General features: G+C 44.6%; 11 protein-coding genes and 1 long non-coding RNA gene across 21 annotated transcripts; 7 read left to right on the top strand and 5 right to left on the bottom strand.

Moving 5' to 3' along the window:
• Positions 1 to 7: 7 nt before the first annotated feature.
• On the top strand, positions 8 to 1,907 carry LOC136195184 (lysine-specific demethylase 8-like). 4 transcript variants are annotated; one of them, XM_065984460.1, is made up of 7 exons: positions 8 to 249; positions 308 to 581; positions 633 to 766; positions 808 to 1,019; positions 1,068 to 1,215; positions 1,274 to 1,662; positions 1,708 to 1,907. In XM_065984460.1, exons 1-6 carry the CDS (start codon positions 17 to 19, stop codon positions 1,644 to 1,646), a joined length of 1,374 nt encoding a protein of 457 aa, XP_065840532.1. In that variant the 5' UTR covers positions 8 to 16; the 3' UTR covers positions 1,647 to 1,662; positions 1,708 to 1,907. The 4 variants fall into 4 exon arrangements, with proteins under 4 accessions (XP_065840532.1, XP_065840533.1, XP_065840534.1 ...); XM_065984461.1 differs by having other exon boundaries at positions 1,721 to 1,907; XM_065984462.1 differs by having other exon boundaries at positions 1,725 to 1,907.
• On the bottom strand, positions 1,593 to 2,712 carry LOC136195197 (eukaryotic translation initiation factor 4E type 2-like). The gene is made up of 7 exons (XM_065984478.1): positions 2,653 to 2,712; positions 2,384 to 2,606; positions 2,225 to 2,329; positions 2,092 to 2,169; positions 1,904 to 2,040; positions 1,770 to 1,844; positions 1,593 to 1,715 (listed from the first exon to the last, which is right to left on the bottom strand). Exons 1-7 carry the CDS (start codon positions 2,661 to 2,663, stop codon positions 1,673 to 1,675), a joined length of 672 nt encoding a protein of 223 aa, XP_065840550.1. The 5' UTR covers positions 2,664 to 2,712; the 3' UTR covers positions 1,593 to 1,672.
• On the top strand, positions 2,695 to 8,130 carry LOC136195171 (histone demethylase UTY-like). 2 transcript variants are annotated; one of them, XM_065984440.1, is made up of 30 exons: positions 2,695 to 2,782; positions 2,827 to 2,912; positions 2,991 to 3,063; positions 3,140 to 3,251; positions 3,320 to 3,372; positions 3,430 to 3,488; positions 3,536 to 3,650; positions 3,701 to 3,761; positions 3,813 to 3,847; positions 3,897 to 3,990; positions 4,036 to 4,147; positions 4,195 to 4,293; positions 4,461 to 4,592; positions 4,649 to 4,692; positions 4,748 to 4,844; positions 4,897 to 4,996; positions 5,041 to 5,127; positions 5,180 to 5,881; positions 5,995 to 6,100; positions 6,154 to 6,224; positions 6,274 to 6,411; positions 6,460 to 6,539; positions 6,587 to 6,635; positions 6,684 to 6,783; positions 6,833 to 6,947; positions 7,015 to 7,253; positions 7,465 to 7,555; positions 7,605 to 7,731; positions 7,793 to 7,909; positions 7,963 to 8,130. In XM_065984440.1, exons 1-30 carry the CDS (start codon positions 2,780 to 2,782, stop codon positions 8,011 to 8,013), a joined length of 3,348 nt encoding a protein of 1,115 aa, XP_065840512.1. In that variant the 5' UTR covers positions 2,695 to 2,779; the 3' UTR covers positions 8,014 to 8,130. The 2 variants fall into 2 exon arrangements, with proteins under 2 accessions (XP_065840512.1, XP_065840511.1); XM_065984439.1 differs by having other exon boundaries at positions 6,274 to 6,539.
• Positions 8,131 to 8,300: 170 nt separating this feature from the next.
• LOC136195182 (uncharacterized) lies at positions 8,301 to 9,807 on the bottom strand. Its single transcript, XM_065984456.1, has 2 exons — positions 8,661 to 9,807; positions 8,301 to 8,608 (listed from the first exon to the last, which is right to left on the bottom strand). The coding sequence occupies exons 1-2, from the start codon at positions 9,805 to 9,807 to the stop codon at positions 8,373 to 8,375; spliced, it is 1,383 nt and encodes a 460-aa protein (XP_065840528.1). The 3' UTR covers positions 8,301 to 8,372.
• Positions 9,808 to 9,845: 38 nt separating this feature from the next.
• On the bottom strand, positions 9,846 to 11,330 carry LOC136195189 (1-deoxyxylulose-5-phosphate synthase YajO-like). Its single transcript, XM_065984466.1, has 7 exons — positions 11,221 to 11,330; positions 10,879 to 11,163; positions 10,654 to 10,827; positions 10,502 to 10,599; positions 10,276 to 10,451; positions 10,089 to 10,231; positions 9,846 to 10,030 (listed from the first exon to the last, which is right to left on the bottom strand). Exons 1-7 carry the CDS (start codon positions 11,311 to 11,313, stop codon positions 9,926 to 9,928), a joined length of 1,074 nt encoding a protein of 357 aa, XP_065840538.1. The 5' UTR covers positions 11,314 to 11,330; the 3' UTR covers positions 9,846 to 9,925.
• On the top strand, positions 10,265 to 12,447 carry LOC136195201 (uncharacterized). The gene is made up of 5 exons (XR_010671828.1): positions 10,265 to 10,439; positions 10,696 to 10,847; positions 10,898 to 11,786; positions 11,845 to 11,996; positions 12,247 to 12,447. It is a non-coding gene; the product is annotated as an uncharacterized lncRNA (long non-coding RNA).
• On the bottom strand, positions 11,377 to 12,930 carry LOC136195186 (1-deoxyxylulose-5-phosphate synthase YajO-like). The gene is made up of 7 exons (XM_065984463.1): positions 12,785 to 12,930; positions 12,431 to 12,727; positions 12,205 to 12,378; positions 12,059 to 12,156; positions 11,833 to 12,008; positions 11,629 to 11,771; positions 11,377 to 11,572 (listed from the first exon to the last, which is right to left on the bottom strand). Exons 1-7 carry the CDS (start codon positions 12,887 to 12,889, stop codon positions 11,468 to 11,470), a joined length of 1,098 nt encoding a protein of 365 aa, XP_065840535.1. The 5' UTR covers positions 12,890 to 12,930; the 3' UTR covers positions 11,377 to 11,467.
• LOC136195181 (5'-nucleotidase domain-containing protein 3-like) lies at positions 12,455 to 15,225 on the top strand. The gene is made up of 16 exons (XM_065984455.1): positions 12,455 to 13,023; positions 13,074 to 13,264; positions 13,317 to 13,409; positions 13,455 to 13,510; positions 13,562 to 13,646; positions 13,700 to 13,774; positions 13,828 to 13,884; positions 13,942 to 14,002; positions 14,052 to 14,154; positions 14,208 to 14,309; positions 14,364 to 14,448; positions 14,507 to 14,593; positions 14,642 to 14,695; positions 14,748 to 14,834; positions 14,885 to 14,949; positions 15,006 to 15,225. The coding sequence occupies exons 1-16, from the start codon at positions 12,930 to 12,932 to the stop codon at positions 15,205 to 15,207; spliced, it is 1,497 nt and encodes a 498-aa protein (XP_065840527.1). The 5' UTR covers positions 12,455 to 12,929; the 3' UTR covers positions 15,208 to 15,225.
• On the bottom strand, positions 15,194 to 17,025 carry LOC136195191 (4-hydroxy-tetrahydrodipicolinate synthase-like). Of its 5 annotated transcripts, none has more exons than XM_065984471.1 (10): positions 16,699 to 17,025; positions 16,529 to 16,636; positions 16,400 to 16,473; positions 16,122 to 16,355; positions 15,983 to 16,077; positions 15,797 to 15,931; positions 15,693 to 15,746; positions 15,503 to 15,638; positions 15,358 to 15,453; positions 15,194 to 15,306 (listed from the first exon to the last, which is right to left on the bottom strand). In XM_065984471.1, the coding sequence occupies exons 2-10, from the start codon at positions 16,614 to 16,616 to the stop codon at positions 15,229 to 15,231; spliced, it is 990 nt and encodes a 329-aa protein (XP_065840543.1). In that variant the 5' UTR covers positions 16,617 to 16,636; positions 16,699 to 17,025; the 3' UTR covers positions 15,194 to 15,228. The 5 variants fall into 5 exon arrangements, with proteins under 5 accessions (XP_065840543.1, XP_065840542.1, XP_065840541.1 ...); XM_065984470.1 differs by having other exon boundaries at positions 16,529 to 16,643; XM_065984469.1 differs by having other exon boundaries at positions 16,529 to 16,815; positions 16,878 to 17,021.
• LOC136195178 (zinc finger B-box domain-containing protein 1-like) lies at positions 16,653 to 18,560 on the top strand. The gene is made up of 5 exons (XM_065984451.1): positions 16,653 to 16,840; positions 16,893 to 17,003; positions 17,059 to 17,269; positions 17,320 to 17,467; positions 17,523 to 18,560. The coding sequence occupies exons 1-5, from the start codon at positions 16,662 to 16,664 to the stop codon at positions 18,473 to 18,475; spliced, it is 1,602 nt and encodes a 533-aa protein (XP_065840523.1). The 5' UTR covers positions 16,653 to 16,661; the 3' UTR covers positions 18,476 to 18,560.
• A 50-nt stretch (positions 18,561 to 18,610) lies between these two features.
• On the top strand, positions 18,611 to 20,798 carry LOC136195177 (uncharacterized). Of its 2 annotated transcripts, XM_065984450.1 has the most exons (9): positions 18,611 to 18,774; positions 18,833 to 18,954; positions 19,025 to 19,138; positions 19,187 to 19,252; positions 19,310 to 19,378; positions 19,432 to 19,594; positions 19,645 to 19,980; positions 20,039 to 20,640; positions 20,694 to 20,798. In XM_065984450.1, exons 1-8 carry the CDS (start codon positions 18,636 to 18,638, stop codon positions 20,629 to 20,631), a joined length of 1,602 nt encoding a protein of 533 aa, XP_065840522.1. In that variant the 5' UTR covers positions 18,611 to 18,635; the 3' UTR covers positions 20,632 to 20,640; positions 20,694 to 20,798. The 2 variants fall into 2 exon arrangements, with proteins under 2 accessions (XP_065840522.1, XP_065840521.1); XM_065984449.1 differs by having other exon boundaries at positions 20,039 to 20,743.
• A 120-nt stretch (positions 20,799 to 20,918) lies between these two features.
• Positions 20,919 to 24,060, top strand: LOC136195172 (tyrosine-protein kinase HTK16-like). The gene is made up of 12 exons (XM_065984441.1): positions 20,919 to 21,634; positions 21,698 to 21,944; positions 21,997 to 22,067; positions 22,119 to 22,256; positions 22,308 to 22,793; positions 22,845 to 22,898; positions 22,949 to 23,041; positions 23,103 to 23,208; positions 23,259 to 23,338; positions 23,394 to 23,485; positions 23,540 to 23,666; positions 23,717 to 24,060. The coding sequence occupies exons 1-12, from the start codon at positions 21,068 to 21,070 to the stop codon at positions 23,909 to 23,911; spliced, it is 2,256 nt and encodes a 751-aa protein (XP_065840513.1). The 5' UTR covers positions 20,919 to 21,067; the 3' UTR covers positions 23,912 to 24,060.
• Positions 24,061 to 24,071: the final 11 nt, after the last annotated feature.

Consider the following 24,071-nt stretch of genomic DNA (forward strand, 5'->3'; position numbering starts at 1 on the left):
TTCTAAGACCATTTCGATGAATAACGATTCGAACGACATCGTTTTCATTACAGAATGGCCAATTGAAAGCGAAAGCATTGATTTAGAATGCTCTCCGTCGAAGAAACGACGAAAATCGACCGAAATCACCATAGATAAGCCGGACATTGCACTAGCACGATGGTGGAGACGAAACAAGGCCTCGCTACGCTTTGACAACCTCCAAGAAACTGTAGTAAGCCCGAGTACGAGATTACGAAGAATTGCAAAGTAAGGAAAAGCAAAAGAAACGTCTCTACTAAATTTTAGTCTCGTGACTCTCTTTTAGAAGTCGAGAGGGACGCCAATTTTTATTAGATCAGCTGGAGCTTTTAAAAAATAGTTTCAGTCCTTGGGATCACCTTCTCAAAGCTTTTTACTTGGACAAATTGGGCTTCTATGAGGACGCCTCTAAAGAAATCAAAACTTCTATTGAAAATGGTTGCGACGATGGAGAAGCCTTGTGGCTTCGCGAAAAACTTTGGAGGCAAACGCAAGCCGATTCAAAAAGAGAAGAAACAAGAAAGAAAAATTGGGAAACAACACCAAGGCTCCCAGCACAAGTGCAAATGTGCTACAGATTTATTTTGAATTAAATTTGAGGGCTTGAATAGGTTAAAAAGCGTTCTGCTTGCAATTTCAGCTATGAAGATTTCTTTAAGAATTTTGCGTCTACGCGGACGCCGGTTATTATTAGCGGTGGAGCTTGGGAAATGACTGAATCGAAATGGAATCTCGCCTATATAAAGTAAGAAGAAATTTTTTAAAAAGTCTCTATTTTTTGTGTAGGAAAATTGCTGGTGATAAGACTGTGACTCTGAAGCGCCCAGTGGGAGACTCAGCGGAATGGGCTCGGCTTGAAAACGGGCGCAGAACAACCATAAAAGATTTTATTGATTCAATAGAGTCAGGCAAAGACAAAGAGTACCTCTTCGACTGGAGCCTTCCTATCCACTGTCCAAAATTGGCTGAAGAGCTCACCATACCCAAATTCTTCTCAGGTATACGCGTAGGAAATAGAGTAAGGATTCTAGGGGTTTTCTATGTAGGAGATCTTCTTCAGAGAACTGCACCTGGATCACTATATCGCGACAGTTGGCCAAGCCTCTTTGTAGCACCCGCTGGAATTCACAGTGAGTTACATATTGACGCTTTTGGATCCAACTTCTGGATGGCCATTTTCGAAGGCAAGAAAAAGTAAATATTTTCCTCAATTAATTAAATCCCATACTGTATTAATTTTCTTTTACCTAAGATGGTCATTTTTTCTTCCGGATGACGTTCCCCTGCTCTATCCAACGTACGACCATTCATTGGATCCTATTTTTGAAGTTCAAGTCTGCAATCCCAACTATGCTATGTATCCACTTTTTGCTTTGGCAACTGTTCAGGAATGTGTTTTGGAGCCTGGTGACATTCTCTTTGTTCCTGCCGGATGTCCGCATCACGTTGAGAATTTGACGGACACTGTCGCAATTTCGGCTAATTTTGTTGACGAGTCGAATTTTGATTTGGTGAAAAGGGAATTGGGCGCCCAAGGTCACATTGACGCAAAGGCAAAGGAATTGCTACGTCAGCTTGAGAGCGAGACCTTTGATGACGTCAGCAGTGGCGTGGATCTCAAATAGGAAACAATAATGCAAGGTACATACATCTATCGCACAAAAACGTCTGTATTTCTATAACTAGAATTGTCCCTAAGAAAGAATATATTAGAGGGGGGAAAGAGAGAGAGAGAGAGTCTGTCTCACTTAAGGCTTGCATCATGACACTTATACTCTATGACAGTATTAGGTGGCAAATTAAGAACTCGCATCATAGTATCCCTAGTAGAGAAAAACATTTTTTTTTCGATGTTCTCTAAAAAGTGTAGAGGACTCTTTACCTGATTCTTTCTGTTACGGCTCTATTACTGGCTGTACGATTCCAAACGGATATGATATCCTCTTGGAAACGTATTGATACAACGGCGCCACACAGCTCATCCCCAACCATGAATTGTTCTCCAAGCATTGCCAGTATCTAGATACAACAAAATAATTGAGATCCTATTTTAATTAATTATGTATTTACCAGATATTCCCAATAGCGAGCGGACAGTCCCTTTCTGAGTCTTACCATCCATTTCCCCCCGCTCCGATTTGCTTCGTCCTTTTTTATCAAATTTCAAATTTAATAGCGCTGGTTTTTGAATATGATTCCTTACTTCCCACATGGGTTTAATTCCCTCTTTGAACATGTGCAAATCAGCGTGCCCCGATAAATCGCCCGGGCCTATCATGTGAACGTAATAGGCCCAGAACTGTTCAACCTACAAACGCACGTGACTTCAATTAATGTATTTTGTTTTTTTTTCGCTTCCTACTGAAGCAAATGTCCCAATGGGTTTTATCGATTGTTCGTAACTCGTTGCCGAGTTTTTTGAACCCGCCGTTCTCCGCGAAAACCATAGAGAGTAGCGGAATTGTAAGGGATGTTCTCCGGGCCCCACAGAGACGGCGGCTGATTTCTCATCTTCTTCTTCGTGGCTTTCTTTCTCTTTGGGAACCCCGTTCGTTGTCACTTGCTCAGAAAGAGGGCTCTTGTTGCTATTTACGCACATATTTAAAGACGTTCAACGATAAAATTGCCTACATTGTGTCCATTTTGACGAAGTTTGGATCAGGTCACAGCGCACGTGACTTACCCCTCCGCGACTCCCGTATACCGAACCTAACGCCCCGTGTTTGCACGCTTTTTCGCTCGTTCTCTCCGTTATTTTATGGTGAACACTCGCTCTAATTTTAGTATTTTCATCGCATTTTCTAGTCATCCGACGAGAAGGCGTCGGCGTCGATGGCGAAGGCGTCAACGTTGACGGACAACGAAAACACGTTTCTCAACGCTCTCGATAGGTAAAACACCTCAAAACTATTCAAACTTTAGCAGAAAGCAACGTCGTTCGACGCTCTGGTACCCGCACTCTTTGTTAGTCGCGATTTCGGCTTCATTTCCCTCGGAGATCAATTCGATTCGCTTCAAACTAAGCGACAGGTCATCGAAAAGGTAAAAAAGAGGGGCGCGTTTTGGAAAACTTGGTCGTTTTGCGCGCGTGGGAGGACAATGCACCCTTGTTTGTTAGGGAATTGAACACTATGAGATTTTGGCGTTGAAAAATGGGAAGGAAGAAGACGTTGCTTGGTTCTTTTGTCAGCTGGGTCACTTGCATCTGCTCTTGCAGAATTTTGCAAAAGGTAGGCGTAGAGAAAGCGAAAAAAGTCTTTTTTGACGACGACGACGACGACGACGACGAATTTTTTAGCTCTTTCTGCTTATAAGAAGTTTATCAAGTTGCAAGGGGAAATGTGGAGAAATGTCCGTATATAATTTTTTCCACGTCATGCGTCAATATTTCTGTTTTTTTTTTATTAGAATATTTGTTTTCTCTATGGCCTTGCGCTAGTCTATTTTCATTACAATGCATTCAGTTGGTAAGAAAATTCTTCTAATTGAATCTTTTTTTGGATTTTATTTCCAGGGCCGTCGAACTTTTCTACCTTCTCTTGCAATTTGGTTTTAGTCACGTGGCCGAAGTGCATCTCCGTTTGGCCGTCATATTTAAAATTAGTGGCAGATTTGACGACAGTCTACAGGTAAAATTGAAAACATATGAGGATGCTCTTGTATTTATTTCAATTATCAGCATTTTCGTTTTGTACTAAGCAGTTGGACTCATGAGCATTGTTCTCTCACTCCGCTTGAAAGTAAATCACTTAAATATTAGATTCTGTTAGAGCATATTTTTCCGGTATTAGTTCATTTCCATATTGCGCATCTCTTTGAAGTGCAGGTAAGACTAGGAAAAGAGACTATTGGGTCGTTCTATTGCTTGCAAAAAGGGAAAAGCCCCTATGGCCAAAATGAACTATGAAAGAATATTAGATTCGCCTAATGCAAGCGCAGAATTGCAAGCGAACGTCTATCGTCAATTAGGTATAGATAATAATCGAAGAAACACTTGTTTTATTGCTTTTACAGGATGGATACAATATACTCTCGGTGCTGCGTATTATGGCGAAGCAATTCAGCTATTGCAGAAGTCTGTTGAACTAAATAAAGCGTGTTGGGAGAGCTGGTACTATTTAGGAAGGCAAGAGACAAAATAATTCATTTTTCTCTCGTAATAACGTCTCTTAGGTGCTATTCGAGCAGTGGATTGACTCACGAGGCATTTACTGCCTATCGGAAGGCAATAGACAATAACGAGACCCGTTCGGATACGTGGTGCTCCATAGGGTAAAGAGAGAAAGAGGTTTAGTCGCACTAGCGACGTAACGTAGCGTAATCTTCTCTTGATTGGTCGCTTGTCTTTGTGACATCATCGCCCCTTCTTGACCATATTTGGAAGTTACGTTACGTTGCTAGTGTGAATCGGAGAGCCAAAGGAATGTTTATTATTATAGAGTGCTCTATCAACGCCAGGGCCAGCTAATGGATGCGCTCCAAGCGTACGTGTGTGCTGTGAGATTAGATAGACAGCACGTTGTTGCGTGGGCTGACATGGGCATTTTGTACGAGGCACTACATCAGATACTGTGAGCCATCAAACGACGGCTAGAGGGGGGCTTCTATTGAGACTTTCGTCTTCTAGAGACGCAATGACTTGCTACCAGGAAGCAATGACAGTTTCACAGAGTAGTCATGACTAGAATAACAATGATAATCATCTCTTTGAGATGTTTTTTATTAGTTGGCTGTCCCGAACGGACGTCTGTCGAATCGCGTTTGCGGACACTTGCAATGTTGCTGCGCTGGCACGGCCTTCCGCCAAACAGTTCACAGCAAAAGTAAGACTTTGTAATGATCGTTTATTTAGAATAATTAGGAGTTTTCTAAAAGACTTCCTTCTGTATCGGACGCCTTTTATATGACGGTTCCGTCGGAGCTTCTAACTAGAACAATTCAGCGGGGTATAGTCAACGAAACGCTCGCACAAGCGGTAGGGGAACACGCGCAATGAATGGGACTGACTCTCTTTTACAGAAACCGCCTCCTATTCCGGATCTTTCTCAAATTGTAGCTCAGTATTCGAATGAAGGCTTTCAGCAGAACAGCGGCGACGTTTTTCAGGTTTGATTACACGTAGAATAAACGGTATTGAACAAGGGAGACGTTTTCTTAGTACCCCTTTATGCCTCCTCCCCCTCCTCCCCCTCCTCCCAATCCAAGCACTCCCTTCATTTTTCCGGCGGCGGCTGCTCAATCGAGATTCCCATTGGGATGGGCAGCACAATTACGAGCGCCACCGTGTGCTCCTACGCAAATGCGACCGATGAATCCTGCTGTTCCCTGGTTTGTCCCGCCGCAACCGCAACCGCCGCCCTTGCAAGTACCTCAACCTCCTCCTCCGTCTTTATCTGTTTCTCTACCTCCGCCGCCGCCGCCGCTACCGTCGCCTTCCAAGGCGAGCGATCCAATGTTGAGTGAAGCGGCGTTGCGAGTACCACCGCGACTCAAGAGCAGCAATTCAACCGATCTTCTCAACGTCATCGGTGGAAATCCGTCTGCTCTTCCCGAAATCGACGTCACCGACGTTTTGGGTACGACGAACGAAGCCGCTCTTCTTTCGCCGTCTCTTTTGGACTCTCTATCGCCGGCTCGTCTCGCCGCCGCCGCCGCTCGCTCCGGCGTCGGAGGCGAAACGTCATTTGTTTTTTCTTCATCAAGTGCGACGCCATTTGGAAACGCGTCTTTTTTGGCTGTCGAACCCGTTTCTACGCTCGCTGACGAACGCGAGTACATGACACAGACGCCGCTCGCTCCTCCGCTACCGCCGACACTCCAAACGAATCAAGATTTACATCCAAACGTGCCGTCGATGAAGGTAAATGACATTCCTCGGAAAAAGTAGTCTAAGGACATGACTTTGCTTACGTATTCTTGCTATAATGGCTTTCGATTTCCGGTAAACGCGTTCGTTATTGTTATTGCTTTCAGATTCGACTCATGACCGACGTTCACGGTCATGTTGTTCGCGAATTTTGCTTTTCGCCTGCCAATCCCATTGTTCTGCTTGAAGGACTCGCCCAGGCGGCGGATTTAGGTTATTCGAATCAATAGACGTTGCATTCGAGCTCTATAAGCTTGTATCCGTAGATCTTAGTCTATTTTCTAGTCAACAGTTAGCGGAAACGAATGGGGAACATCGAATGGAAATCCGGACGCAGGTTTGTGCGTTTGTGTGTATTATTCTCTATACGAATGACGTCGCTGCAGCGTCAGCAGGCGGCAGACGAAAATTGGGACGGATCTGGAAAGCGGAAAGTGTGGAAGTGTAGCAGTGCTTTATCACACATGACCATTTCTTCGTACGCGAAATATCAGGAGTCGTACGGGCAGACGAGTAGTTCAGAAGTGAGAAAAACGAAGAATATTTATTTTAATGGTGCGACTGTTTCGAAGGAGGAAGAAATTGCCGTTTCTGCTCGCCAATTTAAAACAATTCAATTTGGAACGAATGCTGATTTATCAGATGAAATAACGTAAATTTTAATTAAATAAATATTGGAGTCTATTTCTTTTTCTGTAGCTGGTCAAGGCAGTTAAAGGAGTTGGAAAAGATCCCGGAATTCGCCAGGGTAAGTGATAGAATTTTTTATAAAAATTGAATCTATGTAGACACAAAGGTCAAATCATCTTCAAATCTTTTGAATTTCGTCAATTATCCGATACTGGGGGTGAATTCCGTTCAGCTTTATATGAAAGTTCCCGGCTGCCGAACTCCTGGTAAGAAAACTGAAATTTTGAATTTGAAGCGATGACGTATTATTATTAGGTCATCAAGAAAATCTCAATTTTTGCTCCGTGAACTTGAACATTGGACCAGACGACTCGGAGTGGTTTGCTGTTCCAACCGTTTATTGGGGGGCAATTAATTCTTTATGTGAAAAGTTAGCGAACCCGAGACAATGTTTCTAACACTTGCAGATATGTTTTCTCTCTCCCTCCCTCCCTTAGACATCGAATTGACTTTCTCACAGGTTCTTGGTGGCCGAATCTCGATGAATTGGAATCCGAAGGGATTCCCGTTTATCGTTTCCGGCAAAAAGCCGGGGATTTAGTCTGGGTGAATCCGGGCGCCGTTCACTGGGTCCAAGCAGCGGGAATCTGCAACAATGTGGCGTGGAACGTCGGTCCCGTGACGGCGCATCAATATCGAATGGCAATGGAGCGCTACGAGTGGAATAAGATTAAACGTAAGACTGTTTAGACCGATTCCTGGCGACGCAACGTAACTCTTCTCTTGATTGGTCACTTGCCTTTGTGACAATCACTCTCCTTGTGACCATATTTGGAAGTTACGTTACGTAACTCCTTCTCTTGATTGGTCGCTTGCCTTTGTGACAGTTACGTTACGTCACGGTGAATCGGCCTTTTCTTTATTCCTATACACGTGGTGTACTCTAGGAGCTAAATCGATCGTACCTATGTCCGCTTTGTCGTGGTCTATGGCGAAGAAACTTCACGTCACTGACGTCAAGTTGTTTGAACAGCTTAGGCGAGTTGAAAAGCGGTTTCTTTACTCTGTATACGTGATTTTTTTATAGGAACTTTATTGAACGATCTGCTCGTGAAGCCGAGTATCATACGAAACGGCTGAAGCAGGAGGGGCACGAAATAACGTGGAGAGGAAAAGCTGATGATGAGCGAGACTATTACTGCACGAATTGCGAGGTGAGTTGCCGTCTGTTTGTTGGTCTGCCGCTGCGCTCATTCGCTTTTTTTATTAATTAAGATCGAAGTTTTTAATCTCTTGTTCGTGTGTAACAAGAAGGGAACGAACTACGTCTATTGCGAATCGTGTGCACGCAAAAATGACAAGAAATTTCAGGAACACGTCATAGCGAATCAGGTGAACGGTTTTTTGTGGTCTGTCGCCTGCCTTTAATTAAGTATACTCTATAGTATTCGCAAGAAGAAATGAATTCAACTATTGCCAAATTTCGTCTTCACTAACTTCTTCATCTCTCACAGTAAGAAACTTCCCCGACGTCTTTTTCAAATGTCTATTTATCGCGAGCTGGACTTGAGATCACGTGACCACTTTTACTACACAGCGAAATTTACACGTCACTTGGCTCGGCGAGCGCGCGCTAACTCAACACGTGAACAACGAAAATTTCCTTCCTTCGTTCTCTGCATCAATCCCGGAAGAAAGCGGTCGTTCCATTGGAGACGAAGATCAAATAGTATCCGGTGAGCCTTTTCTACCCCATAAACCCTGCGCTGGGGCCCCCCAACGATGAATTCGAACGATTGCGAGCATTCTACAACAAGCACACATCGCGCATCAGCACCAGGGTCCAAAAAACCAGCTACAAATCGACATTAGCTATAAAACGTGCAAACATAGCTAGCGATTGAGGTGGTTTGTAGAGAGGCGCTTGATGCCCCGCCCCTTTGATTGTAGCAAACGTAAAGCCATTCGCATCGTATTCGGTCACGTAGCCAGCGATCTGATCGTCGAGCATCCACGGTCTCCACTCTTCTTTGACTTTGTATCCCAAACTGCTCGTCCATTCCTCAGATCCGATATAAGGAACGCACGCATCTATAGAAAAAATTAATTAATTAATTAATTCAATTAATTAATTTAATTATACCAACGTCTCCGCTATAGATCAAAATGCGGTATTTTTCAATGAGATGAGGATAGACGTCTAGTAGGGAATCGGTATTTCCCGTATAATTGAACGAAGCACAAAATTCCCATTTTCCGAGTTCTGCTTCGCTTTTAACATGAATCGCTTCTCGCACTTCCGCTTCGTTCATATAGGTGAGTAATCCGCCGGGGGAGCCACACTCCGTGTAGCCAACCATTTGATTAGAAGTCGTCCAGAAAATATCATCACCACTAGGAATACACGGCTCATAGATATTATAAACGTTGATACCGTTTGTTAGGTTCATGTAGGAGTGGATAAGTTTGCTACACGCTGTAGTCGCCGTTTTGTTCAAAGAGGGCCCACACGCTTCGAGCAATTGATCGTATAATTTTTCACTCATGATACCATGGCCAAAAAGAAACTTAATAGCAATTGGAATCGATTGGGGAGAAACGCCGCATCCGCCCACTTTGTTACCCACGCATCCGTTTCCCACGAGAAAACCCTTTAGATTGATTGGTGCTAGGCCGTTGCTAGGGGTACCCGCTTTGTTTATGACGTCAGCAAGCGTGGGAACGTAAATTCCGGCGTATGATTCGCCAGCTATGTAGAAGTCATTTTTCGCGTATTCGGGATAGGCTTCGAAAAAATTGAGAAGGAATTGATAATTATCTTCGGCCGTTCTCGTATCGTTTGTATTGTAATCGTTCTTGTTTGTCGAGTAGGAAAAACCGACGCCGGCGGGCGATTCGAGAAAAATAACGCTTGCGTTTTGACACCACGTGTAGGGATTGGCTAGGAGTTGTACGTCACTCGTGCTCGCGTTAGTCAAAATCGGTCCGAGCTCGAGAAAATATCCAGCCATTGAACTGCATCCAGGACCGCCGGTAAGCCAAAGAACAATAGGATCGGTCTTCGGGTCGTTGAGGCTCTCCGAGAACCAATAGTGGAGAAATCGATAATGTTTTGAAGCCGGCGCCGTGTCGACGGGTAAATAGCCGCTGTATTGGCCACTAGGGAGCGGTTTATCGAATCCCGGTAAGGATGAGACGAGGTGCTCGGGAATAGCGCTTCGAGCGACGAAAAACGTCGCCGAGAAAGCGAGTAGAATCGTCGCTGCTTGTGCGGTAGACATCATCATCATGTGATGGCATTCACGTGATGAATTCACTTGCACAACACAATGCAATTTTGCATTGTGTTGTGCAAGTGAATTCATCACGTGAATGCTGAAAAGAAGAAAAGAAAAAAAGGGTTTTGCGTTATACTGGAACGACTCCGTCGCGCTTTCTTCCCGCTTGAAGTCTCCACGTCATGTTCCATGGATAGGGAATGGGAACGTCACTCGCTTCTCCGAGTCTCTTCAACTGGGGGAGAAATCAAAATAAATAAATAAATAAATAATTAAATGTACGTGAAGAATACCTGATCTTCATTCAGCGTCCAATCATCGAATCCAGCAGCACAATTATCTTCAAGTTGAGACAGAGTTTTTGCACCAATGACAACGGAGGAGACAGCTGATTGATAAAGTAGCCATCTGATTGCCACTTGAGCTTGACTCCTCCCTATGTAATATACGTCAGTAGATACAGTACTCTTTTCTGCTCACCTGTTTCCTTAGCAACGCTCTGAAGAACGTCCAGCAAATTCCAGACTTTCTCATCATTGCTGTACGTGCTAAAGCCAGGCGTTGCTTCAGACTGCCTTTTCTTCTCGTCAGCCCAGGCGGCACGCGAGTCAGCTGGAGCACCACCGTCGCGTGTCATCTTACCGGTAAGCCAGCCCCTAGGAAATCAATTCATTAGATGAGCACTTGATTGGCTCTTCGTAGTCACCCTTTTAGAGGACTCCAAGGCAAAATGCCGAGTCCTTCTCTTTTGCATACGTCCTGTAGCTCCCATTCTGTCTGTCTGCACATGAGACTGTACTGAACCTAAATAAATGAGGTCACCTTCAAACCTCCTATACTTATATAGAAATGAAGAACCTGTAGGGAAACGAATGGTTCATAAGGCTTTGTCTTTGTCAGATCAATGATCTTCTGCAATTGCCAGCCAGTCACGTTACTCAGTCCCAAATAGCGAACTTTTCCGCATCGAACGAGATCGGTTAGCGTGCTGAGCGTCTCTTCGAGCGGAGTACCATCATCCCAACAGTGGGTCTATAGAAAAAAAGATCGCGGTAGGTAAATGGGGTATTTCTTCATTTTTGCCTGGTACAAATCAATGTAGGGAGTGTCGAGTCGTTTGAGGCTTTCTTCGACGGCGAACATGATGTGTTTGCGCGAGAGACCCACATCATTGGGGCTCGTTCCCGTTGGTTGGCGCACTTTGGTCGCCAAAACAATTTTTTCTCGTTCTTGCTTCTTTAGCCACGAACCGACGATCTTTTCCGAATTGCCACCCGAATAGATGTCGGCCGTGTCGACGAAGTTTCCGCCGAAGGCGACGAATTTGTCGAGAAGCGAGTGTGATAGCTGCTCGTCGCATTGGACACCCTGCGAAACAATAAAAGGCGCGCCCACGTAAGTACATCATGTAACTCCCAAGTGTACAAGTGAAGATTGCTCGCCGAATGTCATTGCTCCTAAGCAGATGTTGGAAACTTTGACGCCACAATCTCCTAAGTAGCGAAGCGGCAGCGACATCCTCACCGATGTGTATATGCCTATGGTGCAGAACGTGCGCAGAACGTGCGACAGCAACAGTAATGCGTTTCCCCGAGAAATGTCATGATTTTGCTGCCGGCACAACACAAAAAACGGTTCAGCGCAAAATAAAGAAGAAGAGCAAAGTTTCGCGTCACACTGGAACGACTCCGTCGCGTTTTCTTCCCGTCTGACATCTCCACGTCATTTCCCATGGATAGGGAATGGGAACGTCACTTGCTTCTCCGAGTCTCTTCAACTGGGGAGAAATCAAAATAAATAAAAAATTAAGTAATAAATGAACGCGGGGAAAACCTGATCTTCATTCAGCGTCCAATTGTTGAAGCCAGCAGCACAATTATCTTCAAGCTGAGACAGCGTTTTTGCACCAATGACGACTGAAGAGACAGCTGATTGATGAAGTAGCCATCTGATTGCCACTTGAGCTTGACTTCTCCCTACATAAACATAATGTATGTTGTCAATAGGTACAGTATTCAGTCCCCATGGACTGCTCACCTGTTTCCTTAGCAACGCTCTGAAGAACGTCCAGCAAATTCCAGACTTTGTCGTCATTGCCGTACGTGCTAAAGCCGGGCGTTGACTGGAGAAACATTTTCTTCTCGTCAGCCCAGGCGGCACGTGAGCCAGCCGGAGCACCGCCGTCACGTGTCATCTTACCGGTAAGCCAGCCCCTAGGAAATCAATTCATTAGATGAGCACTTGTGTGGCTCTTCGTAGTCACCCTTTTAGAGGACTCCAAGGCAAAATGCCGAGTCCTTCTCTTTTGCATACGTCCTGTAGCTCCCACTCTGTCTGTCTGCACAGGAGACTGTATTGAACCTAAATAAATGAGGTCACCTTCAAATCTCTACTTATATTAAGAAGAACCTGTAGGGAAACGAATGGTTCATAAGGCTTTGTCTTTGTCAGATCAATGATCTTCTGCAATTGCCAGCCAGTCACGTTACTCAGTCCCAAATAGCGAACTTTTCCGCATCGAACGAGATCGGTTAGCGTGCTGAGCGTCTCTTCGAGTGGAGTACCATCATCCCAACAGTGGGTCTATAGAAAAAAAAGATCGCGGTAGGTAGATGGGGTATTTCTTCATTTTTGCCTGGTACAAATCGATGTAGGGAGTGTCGAGTCGTTTGAGGCTTTCCTCCACGGCGAACATGATGTGTTTGCGCGAGAGACCCACATCATTGGGGCCCGTTCCCGTTGGAAAGCGCACTTTGGTCGCCAAAACGATTTTTTCTCGTTCTTGCTTTTTCAGCCACGAACCGACAATCTTTTCCGAAACGCCACCCGAATAGACGTCGGCCGTGTCGACGAAGTTTCCGCCGAGGGCGACGAATTTGTCGAGAAGCGAATGTGCGAGCTCTTCGTCGCATTGGCCTGGAAGTGCTACACCCTGCAGCAGAGAAAAACAAAAGTTCATGTGCGCGTCTACGTAGCTCTCGCTACCTACCGCTTTAGGTCGCTCGCCGAATGTCATTGCACCTAGGCAGATGTTGGAAACTTTGACGCCGCAATTTCCTACGTAGCGAAGCGGCAGTGACGTGCTGTCCGACATACTTGCGCAAAGAGTGCGTAGAACGTGCGCAGACACACCAATGCCCGCGCCCCTCGCCCGTTTATCGCGTCTTCTGCGACGCTATTGCAGCGATTTTCGCGTCAGATACGAAGCAGAGAAACGACGAGCGACTGGTAAGCTTTGAATTCCGCTGCTGCTTGGAGAAAACTGGAATTCGGCGCAGATTTAGCCGATCGTTCGCCTCCCACTCTTCTCCCGGTCAACCCACGGGCAATTTTTGCTAACAACGAACTGTCGCTGGGCAATATCGACGCCTACGGCTTCGATTACGACTACACGATCGCGAAATATTCGAGCGAATTGCACAAAGTCGTCTACAATCAAGCAAAGTTGATATTGGTCGAACAAAACAACGTAGAAAAAACATTTCCTACGCTTTGCTTTGTTCAGACTTATTTTCGTCTAGTTTCCTACGGAAATTCTTCAAATTTCCTACGATAAACCTCGCTTTGCCGGATCAGACTTTCCCATACGTGGCCTGCATCATCATACAGGAAAAGTACGATTTTATATAAAATCTTATGTATTTGACGCTCTTTTCTAGAATGTACTGATGAAACTCGACGTCTTTCTCAACATTCAGAGCGGAACCGTCTATCGGTAGAGTAGACATTATTGATATAGGACTCACTCTTCGATTTTTTTTCTAAGGGGTCACACGGCTCTAGGTGATGAAGAGACCCACGAATTGATGAATGGTCGTGTCATTCCTCTCACAGACCTCAACATATTCAAGGTTCACTTTGTTCTTTTCCCTGTTCTTCGTTGACCAACGCATTTTTTAATCAGAATGTTGGAGGAGTTCGACAGCTTGTTGATCAATTTGCTGTTCCAGAATTGACCCTGCTAGCAGATTGCACTCAGGTTAGAGCTCAGTTAATTAATTAGTTAGACAACAATTGATGCCGGGTGTCCAGTATCTTGTTGATAAAGAACTACCCTACGACTCTGAATATCTAGCATCTGACATTAAGGCACGCACGCACGCGTAGACAAAGTTGTCTTTCCTAAAGTCTCAGTCTTTGATATAGAATGCTATACGTAAGGTTCACCTAGACGGTATTATGAATGATGCTGTTGTTGAAGACAAAGGTCCTCCCTCCTACAGATTCGTTTTTCAATGTGACATTGTCTTTTTTAGAGAGATTTATTGTGCGTAGTCCTCAGACAGTTGAATTATTTAACCGGTTGAAATCGGCTGGCAAACACCTTTTTATAATTACAAATAGCAAATTCACGTTTGTGTAAGTTTTCTTATTAATAAGAGCGCGCTTTGGCAACGGGTCTTCTAACGTAGAGACGAAGGAATGAAATATATTGTTGGGAATGACTGGAGAGACTTATTTGACGTCGTTGTCGTCAAAGCTCGAAAGCCATTTTTTTTTCAGGACGACGACATGTACGTTGTCTCTTGCATAGGCCAATTCATTTATTTATTTCAATTTCTCTTTAGACCTTTTCGACGTCAGGAATCGAGCGGGGACATGCCTACGTGGAGACGCATTGATAAATTCGAACCGGGTGGCGTCTATCAAGAAGTCGTCTCTCTTAATTAATTAATTAATTAATAAAGTTATCAGGGATTTTTTGTGTTAGGGTAATGCGCATGATTTTATGAAGCTGACCAACTGGAAAGGAGCCAATGTTCTCTATTTTGGTGATCATGTTTTTTATGACTTGGCTGTAAGACGAACTCGGAAGTAGGGACACTCTTTAGCTTCTGTTTCTAAGGATGCTCTTCTGAAGATACACTGGAGAACAGGGGCTATTATTGAAGAACTAGAGGCAAAGCATACGAAAAAATTAAAAAATATTGTCGTCTAGTCCTTTCTCGTAGAAGGAGATAAAGATATCGAATTCCCATGAGTACACTCGCAAACTCATATGGTTGCAAATCCTTCAAGATCTTATAGAAGAATTGCAGGTACGCAACCGAGATAGTAGTGCTCAAACGCCCTTCTCTTTGTGGGGCAGGTTCACACGAAAGAAGAACCCTGTCTTCTCATGAAATCGTGGCTCAACGAAAGAGATCAACTAAGGTAAGATTCCCCCCCCCCCACACATACGACTGTATAAGAATGTATTGGGGCATCAGGCACGATCTCAAGAGCATGTTTAATCCGCGATTTGGAAGCGTCTTTCGGACGCACAACAATCCGAGCTACTTTTCCCGTCGACTTTCTCGATTTGCCGATATTTACACGTCATCGATTGACAACTTGCTATACTATTCGCTCAAGCATACGTTTTATCCTCGACGCGCGGCCCTTCCACACGAAATGGTTGTTGCTCATTAGACTTTTTATTTTATTGTCTCTCTATGGATCTATGACGTCGATACCCACGTCTTTGCATACGGATTCCATTAACCCTTTCATGTGTTCTAACCACTGTATCTATAAAAACCGTTGCCCCCCCGGTGACGTCACAACTAGACTATTACTTACTTTGTGGTCTTCGAATGTGTATGAGCCTGTTCGACAGACTTCTTTGATAGGAAAACCGTACAATTGATGTAGGTAAACCTTCGCTGACATAGGATACTATAATGAAACGTTTACGTGATTTTTTCTTAGGTGCCCTTATATGTACGTTTTGCATGAGAGTTGTCTCTGCAATGGCTAGAAATTGTTGCACGCTTTTTGCCTTTTCGGGCTCGCTTTTCCAATTTTTGCATAACCAAGTGTGCATCCATGGATAGAAGTTGGCTGAAATTCCACTGAAGCCCCTGTTCTCTCTCTCTCTCGTCACGTGTTTACTACGAGAATTCGCTTATATGTACCTGGCTCCGTGTTCCAATGAGAGTTTGAGAGTTGCAACGTTGGCGTTGTAAAAGCTAAATTAATATAATAAAAGGTCTTTGATTTTTTTGTTAGAATTACTTGCCTAAAATTTTTGACATTTGCTTTGTTTAGGGCGGCTAGTTTCTGTATGATTGGCTCAGCCAATGACACGGTGTCTTTGTGAAAGAGAAATCTCCCCGTTGATGCCAGCCAACAAAGCAATTCCGGGGTAAGATATCTAAGCACACACATGAATGTTAATGTGGAGGAGAATTAGTCAGTTTTTCACCTTTTGTACGGCACAGGGCATTCGTATAAACCAAGAGGAATGTCTTCGGTGAGTCTGAGCAGTTCTTCTACGTTTGCTTTCCAGATTTCATCTCCCTGACGTGCACATGCGTAAGGAATCTACGCATTTAATTATTTACCTCGTCTTCTTTTGCCAGTTGATTGACTACGACTACAACGGCGTCGACTTCCTTTGAAATTTTGATGACGAATTTTGCCTGCTCTTCGACAGACCCTCCAAACGTTCCTAGACAATTGAATAATCGTTGGTCGAGGACTGCGTGTGTGTGGAGACCGCAAGCGACTACTGGAACTCTTCCGGCTGCGCGACATTTGACGTGTCGAGCCAATTGCACTTTTTCGTCGTCACTCAGCTAGGAGATCGTTCGAACTTGCACGGGAGCAATCGTCGACTTACGTTATACATTTCGCTCGACTGGCAGACTGCAAAGAGTCCACTGACTCCTGCTTTGATGTACCATTCGATCAGAGCTAGAAGCAGACCTCCGATCCAATATTTCAAAGATCAAGTCCTTTTTCATCTTACCATCGAGGCATTTATAGTCGATCGATGTCGTCTTGTCGTCGTCAAAAGGTGTTATCATTGTCGGCCAAACACCGGGAGGTAACGCCATTTTACACGTGACGTCGGTTTCTAGTTGCTATAGTTGCTTGTTGCTATGGCACTGCGTGTGCGCAAAGCAAACAACGCCTCACTCGTTCGAAGCGCGGTCTGGTGCGCAGTGATGCTGTTCTCTTTTCCAATTGGAGGCCCGAATTTGACGATGAACCCAGAGAAGAGCGACAAAGAAGCGAAGACGTTTTCCTCAGCGTCTGTACCAGTCAAAATGAAACGAAAGTGAGTCAGAGAATCGACGTTTCTTCTCCTTTTTTACGTTTTTCTCACGTAGGACGTTGAAGCACGTATCTCAATCCGATCGTCTCGAGATAGAAAATCGGAAAATGGAAGAGCGTTTGCGATCGCTTCGCGAAACAATGCTCAAGGAAAAGGAAGAGCGCGAGTGAGAACTACGAGCCTATTGGTCACTTTTATCACGCGGCGTTGCACCACATTAGGTCAGCAGGATGTCACTGGAGTTCGGGAAAAACGGGTCCTCTCGCTTCACACGCCGTCGACGTTCTAAAAAAGAACGTTCAACGGCGACGATTGAGACCACGAAATGACGAAAAGGAGCCTCTCAAAGTAAAGCTTCTTGTCGACTCGAACGCCGCCGAAAGTCCTAAGAAACGGCCCATTGCCAAACCCCCGCAACCGCAAAAGAAAACGGTACAGAGAATACATAATAGATTCTCTGTTATATTCGATTCTTTGTATAGGGGGAATCATCCGGTGGTGGTGGTGGTGGTCTTCTTCTTCAAGGAACGTATGATGAGTCGGCTAGTGCTCAATCGTTTGCTGAGGCACTCAAAGCGTGGCGACAAGCGGGAAAAGAAAGTCAATCTACTACTGATTCTACTCACAATGGTGCGTGTTTTCTATACGAATTTTTCTCTGGTACAAAGCCAGTTTTTTTGTGTAGATGTTTCAGTGGCTAGTTGCGAGATTCAAGCTGGTGATTTGAAGACAACGTCTGTTGCTAGTGCTTTAGAGGCGGCGGCGCAATGTTCAGCTGGAGGCATCAGTTATATGGAACGATTGCTTTTGAAAAAGATGAGAGCCAATCAGGATCTGTTGTCGTCGCCACAGAAGACATGTAGCGAAGATTTTCAAGTTCGCAAATTTGATGTTGACAACAAGGAGGAGGATGATGAGGATGTTGATGATGAGCTATTGAGGCTTTTTGCTTCTGACAATCAGATTGAATCAAAGAAGAGAAACGCGGACGTGGACGTGACAAGGAGTGCGGAAGAGTTTGCTGATTATATTGTAGAAGAAGTTTTTGAAGAAGTAAAAGGAGATATTGAATCAAAAGTTCAAAATTCAATTTCTGAAGAAGAAGAAGAAAAACCTGAGCAGGAAATTTGGAAAATTCCAATACGACCATACAGCGGACTTGACAAGTTTTTCTTAGTTGGAAAAGATAAGGAAGGTGAAGACCAAGATAAGGCAGCAGCAGCAGCAGCCAATAAAGAAGATTCTAAAAGTCTTTGGCTAACCAAAACCACTACGTGGAATCCTCTTCTGAGTCAGATTAAGTTGGATGACAAAGTAATCAAGGAGTCTGATTCAGATTCAGATTCAGATGATGGGATGATGCCAGTTTATATGAGACCTAGCTCTGTGATTCAAAATGTTCCCAATGATGTTGTTGATGATGATGAGGATGAGGATGGTGAAAATGATCAATTGGCTCTTGATAATTTAGCGTCGGAATTGCGTTCAATGAGTCAGTTGGAACATGTTGATGATAGTGTTGCCACTGGTGGAGCTTACTCAGGCAAATTACTTCCAGATCCTGACACTTTTATGAAGGATTTCGAAGAAGTGGAGAAAATGTTTGCTACTGCAGAAGAATTTGAAGACTCGCTATAAGCAACTGATAACCGCTATTGCTTTATTGGCTTGAGAGAGTTTAGCGCGCGTGTTAGAATTTCGTCACAGGGAACCTCCCTTCTGATCTCAAAAGTCTGTTCCAACCCCAACACTAACAATAACCCTTCTTCTAGTATCCGTGGTTCCACCTTCGACCCAGATGGAAGTCTTTCGACGAGCTGCTGCAAGTGCAAAGGTATTCGCTTCAGGCGGAGGCCACGGCGATCTGAGCCACGCCATCTCTCAACAAAAAGCGATCGTCGAGACGGGTATCAAGTTAATCACGGCCGTAACAGACGGTAAGAGAAGGGGCGCGGGGCCGCGTTTTTGCATCGTACGAATAATTTCTTTCTCTAGCATCTCTTTACACGTACAAATGGGCTCGATCCGAAGAGAACAAAGCCATCGAAGAAGTTTTTCACAAAATGTGCGGCCTCACGACGCTCTGGTCTGAGTCGCAGCGCCAACTCTTTGGCGAGGTACTATTGCGAAAGTAGTCGTGCGACGTTTCCGACTGACGTGTTTCGGTGACGTGTTTCGGTTTCGTAGTACAAACGACTTCGTGACGCGTTCAAGGAAATACGTCACGAAGAGAAGAACCTCGACGATGCGAGAAAAGTCGAAGGATCCTGTTCGACGAAGCTAGCCAAACTGAAGAAACAGGTGACTATAACTCATGCACGATAATTAATTAATTAAATTCATAAATAGATGGAGGCTACAAAGAAGAAAAACGATGTTGCAAAGATTGACCTTCTCATGCCCGAACTCAAGCAGGTAATTAAGAACTCTTCCTTTCACTTTTCTTTGCATTTCTACTACGTGTACGTGTAGGCTGTTAGTGCAAATGACAAGGCAAATGAAGAACTGACTCGTCGACTTGATCACAATGAAGCTTTGAAGGTAAAAAGACGTTTTTTTTTCATATTATGGTTCAATTTTCTTCTCTTCAAAAGGCAATCAAGTTGAAGGATGGTCTCATATCATTGTCAAACACTGGCATTGAAATGGCTGAAAAGATGCAAGAGATTTTTGCAGCTCAACGAAAATTGGCCGAACTGATAACAAGCGAAACTGTCCCCAATTCCAATACAGCATCCAATGACCAACTTTACGCAGGTACATTCTGGCAAACAGATATGTATATATAATTGAATTTTTTACTACAGGCGTCACTAGAAAAAGTAACGAAATTTTTGACGCTTTATGTCGTCAGCTTGGCGTGAGCGCTCCACCTCTTCCCGGCGACGGGCAACCAACACTCAAAACGTACGTCCGAGCGTCGAGATCGCAGACAGCAAGAGCACCACTTCCGTTGCCGCCGCCATTACCCCAATCACCTCCTCCGACGTCATTTATTCCACCGCAAAAACGACCAAAGCACCAATATGCTGAACCGGATGCTGCTGTGCCACCCGAAATTCCTCCGCGACGAAGTTTCACGTTTCAAGAGCCTTTAGGTGCCAGTGGCGTTGGAGAATACGTTGAACCGGACAACGATGGAAGTAATTAAAATAGAGAGAGACGATGCATTAATGCCTATGTTAAGAATTCTCTCTTTAGAAGAAGATGATGATGTTGATTACACGAAACCAAGTGATATGTATACGTGGATCTGGCAGCGTCAGTCAAGCATCCTTGGTGGTGGACGTGCCGGATATACTCAGGTATATGATGAAAAGGGGCCAAGTCCTAAAGGGGGAAGTCCAAGGGGAGGTAGTCCAAATCACAGTCCACATCAGAGTCCGAGAGCTGGTAGGGCGGAAGCAAGTCAGAGAAAGGGCGCTAGGGTTGCAAATGCGGACATGTTACGTGAAGACAGCGTGGGCTATCTTTTGCCAAAGGACGTAATTGATGGTGGTGACAGTTCGGCTAAAGTCAGATTCGAAATTTCGGATGAAGATAAAGGGGACTATGCGTATGCTCGAGTGGTTACGACAAGTGCAATTCCTCCTAAAGTGCCAATCCGAAGAAGTAGAAGTGAAAATGAAGGGGGATCTATTTCTGCTGCTGCAGCTGCTATAGCAAAATTGCCAGTCAAAGAGAGAAAACGTCCTCCAGTGCCACCCGCTCCTTTTCAGCCAAAGTCAACAGGTGACGCGTCGGCGGGGGCGGCGGCGGCGGCGGCGGCGACAGAAAAAAATGAACCAAAGTAAACGGCGATTGTAAGTGAGCAGGGATAAAGTTCCTGCTACCATTTTTTACATTTGTTATTTAGTGCGCGATGCAGGTCTTACACTATTTGTACACGTATACCTACTCCTTTTTTGAACTTTCTTCTTTTCAGCTTTATCTCAGGTCAATAAACGTCCTATTGTTGAAACCCGGAAGCGGGTAGGATGTGAATTACCTCCGGGAAGAGTTCTCCTTGTTGTCTACTGTCTGTTTTAGAGACTCGGATCGACAGCCGGATGTCGTTTTGTTTTGAGCCGATTGCTGCTCAAGCGTGCGACATTCTCTATCTCCTTAACTGACTGCTTCAACGATCGCACGGGCCGCCGCTACACACTGAATAATTTGTTTTCGATCGTCATCACGTGCCCCGCCTAAACACTTGGCCTCTTTGCGCGCACGTTAGGTGAGAAAGAGAGAATGGCTGCCGAAACGGCACGCGACAACTGGTTCCACGGCAAAATCAGCCGCGAAGCGGCCGAGCACATTCTCCTCTCGAGTAAGCGTCGTCGCGAGGGTCTTTTTCTCGTGCGCGAACGCCCAAACGAGCCGGGAACGTACGCGCTCTCGTTATTCGCACGCGGCCAAGCGAAACACTACCAAATTCAGCACATGGGAGACTATCACTACGCCATCGACGACGGACCCGTCTTTCAAGGCATCGACGAGCTCGTTCGTCACTATTGCGATAAAGCGGACGGCCTCCCAACGCGACTATTCGATTTCTGTCCGGGAAACGTTCCCCCGGCGGCCATACGAAAGCGCTACGAGACCGATCTTCATCGCGCTGCCTACGACGGCGATATACAACGCGTTAGTCGACTCTGTCGCGAAATGGCTCCAGAGCAACTCAATGCGAGGAATCCAAGCGGTGCCACGCCCCTATTTCTAGCAGCGAGTCGCGGACACGCGGACACAGTTGGAGCGCTCGTGCGCGTTAGCGCTGACGTCAAAGTGAGAGACAATAGCGGAACGACACCACTTCAGGTACATATAGAAAATATCTCACAATTAATTAATTAGTTAATTAATTAATTATCGATATTTTAGGCGGCCTGTATGAATGGGCACGGTGACGTTTGTCGAAGTCTTATTCAACTCGGTGGAGCCGAAGTTCAAGATCGAAATTCGAGCACGGGATGGGTGGCTTTGCATGAGGCCGCCTTTCGAGGTCATCTCGATTGCGTTCGCGCTCTGCTTGAACTCGGCGCTCCTTTGAATCCGCGCACGCGCGATGGCGACACTCCCAAAGTCTTAGCAAGTCGCTATGGGCGACACAAAGTTGCTTCTTTTCTCGGTATGAAATAATATTTAATTTAGTAATCATTTAATTATTTTTTATGACGTAGAAACGTATCGCATTTCTCCTGCGCCAACTAAACGCTCTGAATGGCTTCATCCGTCCAGTGTCAATCGAAAGGTAAAAATAGAAAAAAAATTGTCTATTTTTTATTAATTGTTTCTTATTTAGACTGCTATTGAATTGTTGCGTGCTTACGGGCTCAGCGACGGTCTCTTTCTCGTCAGATGCAAGATGACGTCACGTGATCTTTATGCCGTGTCGCTCGCTCTCAATTCGACTATCTATCATTATGAAATTCAGAAGAAGGTGAGAGTGCAGCCAAAAAATTAATATTCTATATCTATCTTTTTTTTGAAGGAACCTAATCTTTATTTTATTGATGACGGTCCTTATTTCACGTCTCTCGAACACGTCGTCGCTCATTACATGAAACGCCCGGATGGCCTTCCCACTCAACTCCGCACTCCAATTTCTCCACAACAGGGAAAAGTGAAACCAATTCCCGCTCCTCGACCACCCAACGTTCCCAAGCCAACAGCGCCTGAAAACCCGGATGACGATGACGACGATTACAGCCACGCTGATCAATGGGAAAAACAACCCCGTAGCGTCGACATGAGCAGCGGCCTTGGATTTGATTATTTACCTTCCGTTAGTTCTTCAACTCCAAAGGTGGCGCCTCTGCTGCCTACGGCAATGCGACCACCCGCTCCTTTGCCCTCTTCAATGCCCGGACAAATGTCACTAATTAATGAAACGGCTATCAAATATGATAAGGAATTGGGGCAGGGGGCGTTTGGTTCGGTTATGAAAGCATTCTGGACGAGTCCAGATGGCAATATTGTAATAACAATAAGAAATCATTATATATTTTTTAATATTTTTCTCTATTAGATTGATGTTGCTGTGAAAACGCTGAGAACTGATCAAATGGGACACGGGGAACAGGTCCGGTACAAATGAGACTTCAATCTCTCTGACTCAATGATTTTTTTTAGGAATTTTTGCGTGAAGCCCGCGTCATGATTAATCTTCACCACGCTTGCATTGTCCAATTGATTGGAGTCAGTCTTGGCACTCCCATGATGTTGGTATGTCCTCGCACAGATCGTCCAATCAAATTCCATATAATATTTTTTCTTCTTCTTCTAGGTGCAGGAATTGGTTCCTATGGGCTGTCTTCTTGATTTGCTCATCGATCATCCGGAAAAATGTGCCGTCCTTACGCTGAAACTGTGGGCCGCTCAAATCGCCAACGGTAAAATAAATCAATAATAATTAATTAACGTAAATATTAAATATACATAGGCATGGTCTATCTTGAACAAAAGCGATTTGTTCACCGAGATTTGGCCGCTAGAAACATTCTCGTAGCTAGTCTTAATCAGGTAGAGTTACAATGCAAGAATCGCTCACAACGAGTGACTTGAATTTCTCGCAAAGGTTAAAATCAGTGATTTTGGATTATCGCGTGCAGTTGGAGCTGATAGTCAATATTACAAGGCTTCCAAGGGTGGTCGATGGCCAATAAAATGGTAAATATTAATAGGTTAATTTTGTTTTTATATATTGTTTCTTCTTCTTCACAGGTATGCACCGGAGTCTGTAAATTTTGGCGAATTTTCGCATGCCAGTGACGTCTGGAGCTACGGAATCACTCTCTGGGAAATGTTTTCTTATGGTGAACAACCCTACGGGGATTGGACAGGAACTCAGGTCAGTTTTTATTATTTTTCTCTTTGTTTATGATTAAATAATTTTTTCAGACTTTGAATATGATTGAGAATTCTGGATATCGACTTGAGAAGCCTGAGGCCTGTCCCGCGTCCGCTTACGGTCTCATGCTTTCGTGTTGGGATATCGATCGTGATAAGCGGCCTACGTTTTTGGCGCTTTACAACATTTTCCTTGAAGATTCCGAATATGGAGACATCAGGAAGCACGAACATTTTTATGCATAATTGAATCAATAGTTTTATTGTTATTGTTATCATTTCATTGTCGATCTCGATGTTGCGTGAAAGACGTCTTTTGGATTCGTTTTTTTTTTCTACTCTTCAGTTTCTTTCTCTTTCTTTTCATTTTTTTATACAGTAAGTTTACAGACGTTTTTCTATAGCG

Source organism: Oscarella lobularis, chromosome 14 (genome assembly GCF_947507565.1).
Source record: "Oscarella lobularis chromosome 14, ooOscLobu1.1, whole genome shotgun sequence".
Lineage (NCBI taxonomy): Eukaryota > Metazoa > Porifera > Homoscleromorpha > Homosclerophorida > Oscarellidae > Oscarella > Oscarella lobularis.

Excerpts from the sequence above, each read along its gene's own strand:
- LOC136195177 (XM_065984450.1), top strand. The coding sequence starts at position 18,636 with ATGGAAGTCTTTCGACGAGCTGCTGCAAGTGCAAAGGTATTCGCTTCA. Across the intron at positions 19,595-19,644 it reads CAATGACCAACTTTACGCAG|GCGTCACTAGAAAAAGTAAC; the intron begins GTACATTCTGGC and ends TTTTTACTACAG. Across the intron at positions 19,981-20,038 it reads TGAACCGGACAACGATGGAA|AAGAAGATGATGATGTTGAT; the intron begins GTAATTAAAATA and ends TTCTCTCTTTAG.
- LOC136195189 (XM_065984466.1), bottom strand. The coding sequence starts at position 11,313 with ATGTCGCTGCCGCTTCGCTACTTAGGAGATTGTGGCGTCAAAGTTTCC. Across the intron at positions 11,164-11,220 it reads TCGGCGAGCAATCTTCACTT|GGTGTCCAATGCGACGAGCA; the intron begins GTACACTTGGGA and ends ATTGTTTCGCAG. Across the intron at positions 10,232-10,275 it reads GAGCGTTGCTAAGGAAACAG|GGAGGAGTCAAGCTCAAGTG; the intron begins GTGAGCAGAAAA and ends TATATTACATAG.
- LOC136195181 (XM_065984455.1), top strand. The coding sequence starts at position 12,930 with ATGCCCGCGCCCCTCGCCCGTTTATCGCGTCTTCTGCGACGCTATTGC. Across the intron at positions 13,024-13,073 it reads AGAGAAACGACGAGCGACTG|ATTTAGCCGATCGTTCGCCT; the intron begins GTAAGCTTTGAA and ends AATTCGGCGCAG. Across the intron at positions 13,647-13,699 it reads CAGACCTCAACATATTCAAG|AATGTTGGAGGAGTTCGACA; the intron begins GTTCACTTTGTT and ends TTTTTTAATCAG.
- LOC136195182 (XM_065984456.1), bottom strand. The coding sequence starts at position 9,807 with ATGATGATGATGTCTACCGCACAAGCAGCGACGATTCTACTCGCTTTC. Across the intron at positions 8,609-8,660 it reads GATCTATAGCGGAGACGTTG|ATGCGTGCGTTCCTTATATC; the intron begins GTATAATTAAAT and ends TTTTTTCTATAG.
- LOC136195172 (XM_065984441.1), top strand. The coding sequence starts at position 21,068 with ATGGCTGCCGAAACGGCACGCGACAACTGGTTCCACGGCAAAATCAGC. Across the intron at positions 23,486-23,539 it reads GGTCGATGGCCAATAAAATG|GTATGCACCGGAGTCTGTAA; the intron begins GTAAATATTAAT and ends TCTTCTTCACAG. Across the intron at positions 23,667-23,716 it reads GGGATTGGACAGGAACTCAG|ACTTTGAATATGATTGAGAA; the intron begins GTCAGTTTTTAT and ends TAATTTTTTCAG.
- LOC136195191 (XM_065984471.1), bottom strand. The coding sequence starts at position 16,616 with ATGGCGTTACCTCCCGGTGTTTGGCCGACAATGATAACACCTTTTGAC. Across the intron at positions 15,747-15,796 it reads GCAAATGTCAAAAATTTTAG|CTTTTACAACGCCAACGTTG; the intron begins GCAAGTAATTCT and ends ATATTAATTTAG. Across the intron at positions 15,307-15,357 it reads ACACATTCGAAGACCACAAA|ATACAGTGGTTAGAACACAT; the intron begins GTAAGTAATAGT and ends CGGTTTTTATAG.
- LOC136195178 (XM_065984451.1), top strand. The coding sequence starts at position 16,662 with ATGGCACTGCGTGTGCGCAAAGCAAACAACGCCTCACTCGTTCGAAGC. Across the intron at positions 16,841-16,892 it reads CCAGTCAAAATGAAACGAAA|GACGTTGAAGCACGTATCTC; the intron begins GTGAGTCAGAGA and ends TTTCTCACGTAG. Across the intron at positions 17,468-17,522 it reads TACTGATTCTACTCACAATG|ATGTTTCAGTGGCTAGTTGC; the intron begins GTGCGTGTTTTC and ends TTTTTTGTGTAG.
- LOC136195197 (XM_065984478.1), bottom strand. Across the intron at positions 2,041-2,091 it reads CTCGCTATTGGGAATATCTG|ATACTGGCAATGCTTGGAGA; the intron begins GTAAATACATAA and ends TGTTGTATCTAG. Across the intron at positions 1,716-1,769 it reads TGTCATGATGCAAGCCTTAA|GGACAATTCTAGTTATAGAA; the intron begins GTGAGACAGACT and ends ATTCTTTCTTAG.
- LOC136195184 (XM_065984459.1), top strand. The coding sequence starts at position 17 with ATGAATAACGATTCGAACGACATCGTTTTCATTACAGAATGGCCAATT. Across the intron at positions 250-307 it reads AGATTACGAAGAATTGCAAA|AAGTCGAGAGGGACGCCAAT; the intron begins GTAAGGAAAAGC and ends ACTCTCTTTTAG. Across the intron at positions 1,216-1,273 it reads ATTTTCGAAGGCAAGAAAAA|ATGGTCATTTTTTCTTCCGG; the intron begins GTAAATATTTTC and ends CTTTTACCTAAG.
- LOC136195186 (XM_065984463.1), bottom strand. The coding sequence starts at position 12,889 with ATGTCGGACAGCACGTCACTGCCGCTTCGCTACGTAGGAAATTGCGGC. Across the intron at positions 12,728-12,784 it reads TCGGCGAGCGACCTAAAGCG|GGTGTAGCACTTCCAGGCCA; the intron begins GTAGGTAGCGAG and ends TCTCTGCTGCAG. Across the intron at positions 11,772-11,832 it reads GAGCGTTGCTAAGGAAACAG|GGAGAAGTCAAGCTCAAGTG; the intron begins GTGAGCAGTCCA and ends ATGTTTATGTAG.
- LOC136195171 (XM_065984439.1), top strand. Across the intron at positions 3,373-3,429 it reads AAGGGGAAATGTGGAGAAAT|AATATTTGTTTTCTCTATGG; the intron begins GTCCGTATATAA and ends TTTTTTTATTAG. Across the intron at positions 4,693-4,747 it reads AGCAATGACAGTTTCACAGA|TTGGCTGTCCCGAACGGACG; the intron begins GTAGTCATGACT and ends GTTTTTTATTAG.